Raw genomic sequence first — 9,251 nt, forward strand, 5'->3', positions numbered from 1 at the left:
CATACAAAAAAAACAATGCAATGCAATAAAGGGATTATCGGGGTATTTGACAAGCAAAAGAAATGGTTGTCAGTCTGAATTATACAGGAGAAATCAATAGTTTCTTCATTCATACTAATAGTAACTGAAATTTTAATTAGCATAACCAAATTACCTATTGCATCATGTTATTTAGCATGACAGAAAGTTGTATGAGAACATACCATTGCTTTGGTCTACAGATGAAGCTCAACAGCGCACCAAGTGGTAAAAATGTGCATACCGCTCCTTTAAACAAACAAAAAATGCCTATATGCTACCTTTACATGGGTACCAAAGGTTTTTTTATTGAGACCTAATAAGATTTTTCTAAATACCTAATCAGAAGTAAAAAAAAAAAAAAAAAAAAAATCAACTCAACCATTCAACTAGCAAGAAAAGAATTGGTGGGTTCTGCATGGTGAAAGAGAGATAAGCAGATTTCACCGGCGAAGGAACTGTTTCTGTATAAACACGTGTAGCAATGAACTTACTAAATAGGCCATATTATAAGTGCTTGCAGTTCAGATTTTACCTTAAACTTAATGGATCCATTGTTTGTCGTGTCGAAAGCGTTGAAAAGATAATGTGCGTACATGCTTGCATCTGCAACAACAACAATGTCAATGCATAAAGCCCCCAGTACATTAAAAGCAGGACAAAAAACAGAAAACAGCAACTTTTTACCTCCATGAGGGAAAAACTGTGCATAAATGTGCTTGAAAGTCTCCTCATTTACGACTCCGCTGGGGCATTCCTTTGGGAAAAATAACATTCAATAATGTTAATCTGCTTTTTGCTGGAAGAATACATTATGGAGTACAGCGGTGATGTGGGAGAACAAGTGATAATGTGCAAATACATTCTTGAAGCCACGATAGAGAATCTGCAGCTCCTGCTTGGTGAAGTTAGTTTGGGCTTCCAATTGCTCAAGACCCTCTGGCCTGTGACACACCGTTGTCATCTCAAGCTCATCATCGGCATTATCTGCAGCAAAGTGAAAGAAAACACAAACACAAAAATAACTTGCAAAGCTTTAAAATGTGCTGTTGGCAGAAAGCTTCAGAAATTTGATGAAGCTGCAAAAACTGTGCTAATGGTGGTGGAGGAAAACAAATGAGAAGTAAAGCAACAAAGATGAAGACAAAGGGAAGAAAAAGGATTTAACATGAGCTGCTTGCACATGAGAAATCAGATTGCCCCCACAGGAGCTGAAGCGCTTTATTAATGGGAACATGGTGCTCAGTATCGGGTGTGCTGGAGATGGATGGTGGGTAATGATGTGAGGAGAGGCCGGTGCAGTGGGGTCCTGTTTGTCACTGTCGCCTTCTCTGGATAGAGGTCAGCACTCACAGCCAAACATCCAGGGATGAGCACAATCGGGATCTCAGATGAATTCACAAACACAGAAGCAGATCAGTTGAGAAAATAGCAAGGATGTTAAATGTTGACAGTTTTCAAAGGATTATTTTTACACCCAAAACCCAAACGTTGGATGTCCTTAAACTTAGATAAAATACTCTAATAATGTTTTATATGTCACACCCTCAGTACATCCGATCTAAAATTAGGCAAGGCTTTTAATCAACTAAGATCAGTCTATTGTAAATCCATCCATCCAATATGAGGAAACCAGGCATATTTATGGTTTGTGGGAAGTAGCTGGAGTAACCTGTGGAAAAATCCACTTCACACTAAAATCTCCTGTTTAAGACAATGCAGCCTCCAAGGTATTCTCTATAAATTACATTGTGTAACATAAAAATAAAGGCAGATGTATGTGGGGGATTTTAAGTTGGTTAGTAGTGAGAAACACAAAACATAGCATCTCAAACTAAAATCATTGTGCATTGAAGCAAATCAACTGGCCAAATACATAACATTAATTTGAAGGACACAAAGTCAGTACTTCTTCCATTATCATTTTAGTTAACCCGAAAAGAGAGGAGAGGATGAAAAATAAAGAAGAACTCTGACTATAAGTGATGTTTGTATGCTGCATGTTTGTTAAATGTTACAGAAAAAAACTAAAAGCTCTGTTAGGGGAAAACAAGGATTGTATAAAGTATTAGCAATTATTAGACAATAATAACAAAGGGGGAAAGAGTCTATAAAAAGAAAGCCATCACTTTTAATTTGTGATTTCTTTTTTATTCATCAACCAAATATATGTGCTTTAAAGAAAAAAAAAAGATATTGGAAACAAAATTATGATGCTGGGAATAAAAAAAACTACTTTACTCATCGAACGACCTTCATGTTCTCCATATCTTTAGCTATTCTAGATCTTCTTGTTGTCATGGAGATTGCATTATATGACAATCCAACAAAACAACAAGGGTGTTAATGCACCTATGAGCTATGAGTCAGGGGGGCTTTGGTTTATGGCACTTGAGAAAGATGAAATGCAACGGGGGTGTGAAAAGGAAACAGGTCGGGGTGTTGATTAGAGGGCAGCTGAATTACTGCAATGGGGAAGGAGACAGGCGGGTGAGGGGGGGTTTGATAAAAGATGAGGAGACAGAGAGGACACAGCAAAACACGAAACGCAGAGGGGTAGATACAAGTAAAAGGTTTATCAAAGGAAGGCATTTTAAACCCTTGCCAAATATTGAGGTCATCATCATGCCCTTATAAAAATATTGATTATATTGAAACTAAGCATAAACTGTGTTCATTTAACGGAACTGAATTTCGTTATTAGTCTTTATTTATTTTCTTAACCGCTACTTGACAACATAAAATGGAAGGAAGCGCTCTATGGTTGCAGGATAGGGATAATTAGAGATGGATATCAATTCTGTCATGGTGTTAATGACAAGCTTTGCTCAGATTTCCCAATGGTAGCGCATTTTTTCAGAACCGTGCAAACACTTTCCAGGTTTTGTCATCATGTCTATTTCAGAGGTAATGCATTACATAATCAGGCAAACATATAACAATAAATGAAAAAAGGATTTGAAATTTTTTTAAACAAAATAATTATTCTTTTTTTTAACACCAAATAAGAAGATACAAATAAAGCTATTTTAGTGTGCATCCAGCACAGTTGTTTCTAAGTAACAATGCAGGACATAAAGTAATCCCACCAGTAGAGTTGTTTCTGATAGTAAATGAGGAATAGATTTTGCAAATTCAATTAAACAGTCGAAAAAGGTCAACTCAGGAAAATAAAAGGAATTATAAAATACGTAAATAAATAAATGAATAAAATAAATAATAAACAAATAATAAAATAAAGATTCTTCAATAATGATCAGAAAAAGATTTAGCATAACAACAATCAACCCCTTCTTGCAATACTTGATTAACTTTTTGTAGTTTTCCTATGGTATTTTGATTGAAATTTCTTTAAAACATTTTGTGATGAGTTCCATGGCCTAGTCTGCCAGCCCTTAAATGGATCCTTTATCAGATTCAGTTAGCGCTGGGTGGATGGGTCGCCAAAATATTTAACTACTGCTTCCAGATAGAAGATATATATTTAAGTTAAATGGCAATAAATACATTTGGGCTAACAGAAAAGATTGTTTGCTTCCCCCTAACCAACACTTGAAGAATCTAGTTATTTCTGTCTCTATAAAATCATTATGGGCACTTGTTACCAAGGTGATGCTCTGCTTTAACCCGGCCTGAAACAATTAATCGAATTAATCGTGATTAATCAACAATTTAAAAAATCGTCCACTAATTTATGAATTGATTAATCGTTAACTGGATTATAGAGACTCTAAGATGTGCCTTTAGCTGACAACTAAAAATAAAGGATGTTGTTTTATAGATTATAGAAATACAGCATGTTTATTTGATGAAGAGGAAAATCACAATAAAACCATTTAGCCTTTTTGATATGAACAAAAAAAAATCCTAAATGTATTCTGAAGGGTTTATTTGTTTTAAACCATGGTTCTGAAAGCCTCAGAAATCTGTCTGTCTCCTTTAGAGAAATGTGTAAAAACTGATGTACAAGCTTCATGAAGGCTTTTTTTTGTTCAGACTTTTACCTTCAAGGTTGCCTGAAAAAGTGGCATTTATGAATCTGACTGCCACAGAGACAGTTTCTTGCCACAGGCTGTCGCTGTGATGAAGACTTAAGAGCAGAGTGCCGACATTAAAACCATGCTTATTTGAACCAGTTCAAACATGCCTTCTGTTTTCATGGCAACATCTATGTATACTTATTTTTTTTTTTCAAAAAAGGAGTTCTACTCCTTTTTTTTGCCTCATTTGTTTTCAAAATGTCTTCGTTTTTATATTTATCAACTTGATAATTAAAATTGATTCTAAATTTGTAAATTTTTGCGTTTTTTTGCACCACACTGTTTACATTTGATCTCTGCTGCACTTTAAGAAATGGAAATGACATGAAAGCTCTAGAAAACAAAATGTTGTTTTGTACACACCGTATGTATACAAAATGACAATAAAAGTTGTCCAAGTCTAAGATTGCAAGGGAGCAATCTAGGAGTGCAGGGAAAGGTATGAATATCATATAAAAAATAGGCACTCAACAAACTGACACCACTTCAAACATTATCAGAAAAGATGAAAATAGGACAAAGGAATACTGTAAAAACAAGGCTTTCTAAGCTATGTTTGCAAGAGTGAATTATATCTATTTATATCCAGTTGTTCACCAAATTCATCTATTTTTTAATATACAATAAAGCAAAAAACTATGTACGGTATGCATTTAATTATATATGACAAGAGTGTCATTTTTCAAAGCTAGCCATTTTTAACTAACCCTAAGCTATCTATCAATACTTCAACCAAATAGCTATTATGTTATAATTGCTTGACTGAACAAAACAGACAGAAAATGAGACACTAAACACCTTCAAAGTAAAATACGTGTAGAGACAGGTGGCATGAGCAGTGGATGTGCTACAAAAACACACCTTTTTTTTGTCCAGCATCCAAGTTATTGACTTTAGCTTTCCTGCTTTAAATCACAATCGCGCATTGACTTCATTTTAAAACGGCCTGAGCCTCTATTCCAACATGAAGCCCTCTTTTGGACAGCTCGCCAGAATAAACTGTCACAACCATCATGACTTAATCAACAAATAATTTCAATAACAGCTTGAGCTGCAGTTACAGAGAAAGGTGAGAGAACAGTCTGAAAATATACCTTTGGGTTTTATTGTGTCTTTCTTTTATATGTTTTTTTGATACTGCTCTTCTGTAAGCCCAATGTACTGTTAATTGCCACTTCTGAAGGGTTAATGCTTTTATTTGGTTCCTCACTAACCATACTGAACATCGCTTTCAGGTTGAAAATCACTGTGGACATGTTTGCCACACAGACTTGATGACATCAATTTTAAATTCAGCTACAGTTTATTAATATTTCAGATACTGTGGCTCAAGCAAAAAAACACGAGTGGAAGCTTAACAATATGCAGCGATTAAGTGGGGAATTGAAAGAGCAATCTTTGTCTTAACCTTAAATGACTTTAAACTTTAATGCACTTTTTGGTGTTTTATTCTGAATATGTACGCCTCCATAGATCAAGATTTTTGTGAAATCTGAATGTCTTGTCTGGCCTTTTGTCCATTCTTCCAAAAAAAGAATAGTACTACCTGTCAGGTTTTCCAGGTCAAAATTATTAATGGTTATAAATCTTGGGGAGATTACAGAGAAATAAAATAGAAGGCAAAAAAAAAACAGACTTTTACAATAATATTCTGGTTTGGTGTGTATTTGTGCAAACATATACAGATGTGCTTGAAAGTTTATATACCCTCCCATTTAAGAAAATGGTTAATACACACACACACACTGGTAAAATCTGAAAATAAATCAAAAAATTACTAAATGATTATTCAATAAAATAATAATTCTGAGTTTTTGCCTATAAAAGTACGTTAAAAAAACAAACCCCAGAAAAATGTAAGTACCTTGCTCATGAGCAGTAAACCAACATGCCTGTCAACAGGCGCAGAAGTCTGACTGATTATATAGATAGATAGATAGATAGATAGATAGATAGATAGATAGATAGATAGATAGATAGATAGATAGATAGATAGATAGATAGCATAATTCAATTTGAAAGTTTTACTATACTTTAGAAAGAACTACCTTCTGTTTACAGTTAATGTCTCTACTGTTTTAAACCAAATCCAGTTTCAAAAATGTCAAAATGATCCAAGAGGGTCCAGTTTCTAGAAAACTCAGCTGCACTGAGAAGCCACTTCTGATGTTTAATTGTGAAAGATCAATGATCTCACTGTACATGTGCATGGTGACAATAAATTATGCAATTAATTAATTAATTCATTATATATTTTTTGTTGTTTTATTAGGAGGACTTTGTTATAAACAAAGCTGGAAAGTAAGTTGACCTGGTTACTGTGTTTTTCCAAGTTGCTTTCTAATACATTTCTAGTTTATTTCTATTTTGTACCAGACAGTTCTTAGATTGGCAAAGTTAATCGTATTTTAGAACCAGAAAACCTAAAGATTATAAAAGTCTAATATATAAACCAATCCCACAAAACCTTCTCATTCGTTTCTTAAAGACTAATAAGTAATCGCAAAAGTTAAAACCTCAAAATCAGATTTAATTCCTCAGATTGATGATGATTTAAGGCATGCAACGTTAGTCTTAAACATACAAACATACACTTATCAAAAAGTGCAGTGTTTTGATGACTCCAGAAACCTTCTAATTTTAAACAGAAATATATTAAAGGTGTGTGTGGCCATTTATTGATGATATGCAAAAAATATACGGTAAGAATGATACGGAATGATACCAAAATGTGTTTCAGCTTCGTTGATTTAAGCAGATGAGGAGGCCACATTTTAACAACTCTTTAACAAGATTATTTGCTATACGATTATTAAAAGGAAAGTGCTCAAAGTTGAGGAGAAATAGCACCACATATTTTTTATAGGTGCAGCCAGACTAAATTATGACTAACAGTAACTAATTATTATTATTTTTTTTTATTGTTAGTAATCTGTCATTTGCAACATCTATTGACTATTTTAGATATTATTATTTAATACATTTTTCTCCTGACTTTCTCCTTCACACTGGTAACATCAGCATTTAAATTTGTACCTCATGAGTTTATATACTCATTTTGAATATCTACTTACTTAAGTCATGAAAACAAAAATTAAGATAGTAAATTTACCGGCTAGATTAAAATTGAAAAAAAAAAAAATAAATAAATAAATAGAAAAAAGTATTTTAATCCTGATAATGTATTTAGTCAGAACTGTGTCAGCATTTCTGTCCCTAAATATCTTCCCAGTTAATTCTAACGTTTTTTTTTTAAACTTGTGTTCTTATTTCTGGCAGACATAATACCACAGATGTAACCACCAGTTGGACTTAATGCAGACTTGCTTTATTCATTCCAAGAGAGATAAACACCGGTCTGTGCTCAGTTTCCTGTGACATTTTATTCCTCCCGGGATTGAGGTCTTATCTGTCTAATATCTAATAAATCTCGACACAGTTTTTATAACTGACTACTTTATTCGGAGAAATAAAAAGAAAAAATAGATGACCTAGAAACTAGAAGAATGACAACAACAACAAAAAATAATCTTCATGTGAGGTCTTATATTCGTTGTTGCTCTAAATGCCCTTTTAATCTTACTTATTCTAACCCTGATCTTTGCACTGAACATCATTGTCAGTGAAGCTTGTGTGTTTGCACTCTCCTTTGTGCCTTTTTACAACCCAGTCTCCATGACAACGAGTTTCTCAAGCATAAGGCCAGGGAGAGGTATGATATGTGAGCTGCCTGTTAATTCACGAGCCTGAACTTTCATTTGCTTCGCTGCATGTTTCTCTTTCACTCGCACACACTCACTGACACGTTTGACTGGCGGGAACACACGCAGAATCACAGAGTCGGGGGGGAGTGTGTTGTGATTGTCAAGGACATCTTGGCATCCTGTACTCTCATTTCCACCATCATTATCACAACTCATACATCAGGCGAAGACTTCAATCACTTCGATCATAACACATCTGCAGCCAGTGTTGCTCTGTGACTACACCTGCCTCTTTCAAAAACATTTTTTTCACCTTTTTCTTCATGCTTTTCTTTGTAAAACAATGACAAATGCAACTGTTTAAAATTACTAAAGAAATATTGATAAGCACTTCTGCTGTTTGATAAACATGCCCATCCTTTTCACAATTAAAATCAGATCAATATGTTCAAATGACTAGTTCATATTGTTCAATGCTTTCAGAAGCTTTTATCTTTCCTCTATCTCTTTCTTATAAGTCTTGACATACCTCTTGATGGTCTCCTCTGTTTGGTTTGCATGGTCAAAGTGCCCACTACTGCTCCCATGTTGCCACAGGTGAAACGGCTTGATCAAACAGCCCCCTGAGAGTTACCAGTCCACTCAATTTTTCAGCCTGTCTCCTTCCTCCACAGGTCTTCTCTCTCTCAGGGCTTCTACCCAACTCTCTCGTCTCCTCAGAAGCTTTCACTTCTGTCTCTGGTTTGTGGTTTAAGCAGACTCTCTTGAATTTTCTACTCCCCCCCCTCACCAAAGAGCTTGCTCCAGCCGTTTTTGAGCCACTCCCTCTGTGCTGTGCTTCACTCCACTCATCTGTCAGGCTTTTACCCCCTCCTCCCTCTTTTTTATGTTTTTTCTTAAGCTGCCTGCATTTTAAGCCCTTTCTTAAAGCAAAGCGATGAACTCCTGTGAGCACCAGCTAAGGGGAGAGAGATAGTGGGTAAAAATCTCTCTTTTTACTCTTATTGATTTTATCCATCTCCTTATTGTTTCTTGATTATATAAATACAGATAAAAACAGAAACAATTGGGAGCTTTCCATAATGGCATCTTCCTGGTAATCCTTGCATTCTCAGTTTAAATCAAATGAGCGTCACAACAAATCCACAAAACGTGCCTCTCTGGACATCCTTGAGAAAAAGAACAGCAAACATTTTGCAAAAATAGATTAAATGCTGTGCACAACTGATTATGGATATAAAAACTCACTGAGAAAAAAGACATGAAAAATAGCAGGGCAGATGTAAACAAACTTAAATAACTTGCTTGGAGAATTAATGGTTATAAAGTCTAACAGCTAGTTGGGGAAAGGATCTGAGATAAGGCTCTTAAATACCTAGGAACCAGCGGTTGTTCACTGCACTTCATGCATGGGGACACTGTCCAGGAGGGATGTCATTTTGCCCAACTCCATCTGTCTACCACAAACTGCACAGTGTTTGTGGGGCAT

General features: G+C 35.0%; 1 protein-coding gene across 3 annotated transcripts in view; it reads right to left on the bottom strand.

Annotated features, from left to right (window-relative positions):
- The window catches only part of LOC107082561 (Kv channel-interacting protein 1-like), an 11,762-nt gene extending 3,196 nt beyond the window's left edge, over positions 1 to 8,566 (bottom strand). Inside the window, exons 1-4 of one of the 3 annotated variants that reach the window (XR_001481144.1) lie at positions 8,292 to 8,566; positions 881 to 1,005; positions 706 to 775; positions 554 to 624 (exon numbers count right to left, since the gene is read on the bottom strand). Coding sequence is in view for 2 of the 3 variants with exons in the window: in XM_015371315.1 (XP_015226801.1) it covers positions 554 to 775; positions 881 to 1,005; positions 8,292 to 8,349 (405 nt within the window). In the remaining variant the exon portion in view is untranslated. Of the gene's footprint in view, positions 1 to 553; positions 776 to 880; positions 1,006 to 8,291 lie in introns of all 3 variants that reach the window. The other 2 variants (XM_015371316.1, XM_015371315.1) reach the window with 2 other exon arrangements.
- Positions 8,567 to 9,251: the final 685 nt, after the last annotated feature.

The sequence above is a fragment of the Cyprinodon variegatus genome, unplaced genomic scaffold, assembly GCF_000732505.1.
Source record: "Cyprinodon variegatus isolate N-32 unplaced genomic scaffold, C_variegatus-1.0 Scaffold56, whole genome shotgun sequence".
NCBI classification, from domain to species: Eukaryota; Metazoa; Chordata; class Actinopteri; order Cyprinodontiformes; family Cyprinodontidae; genus Cyprinodon; species Cyprinodon variegatus.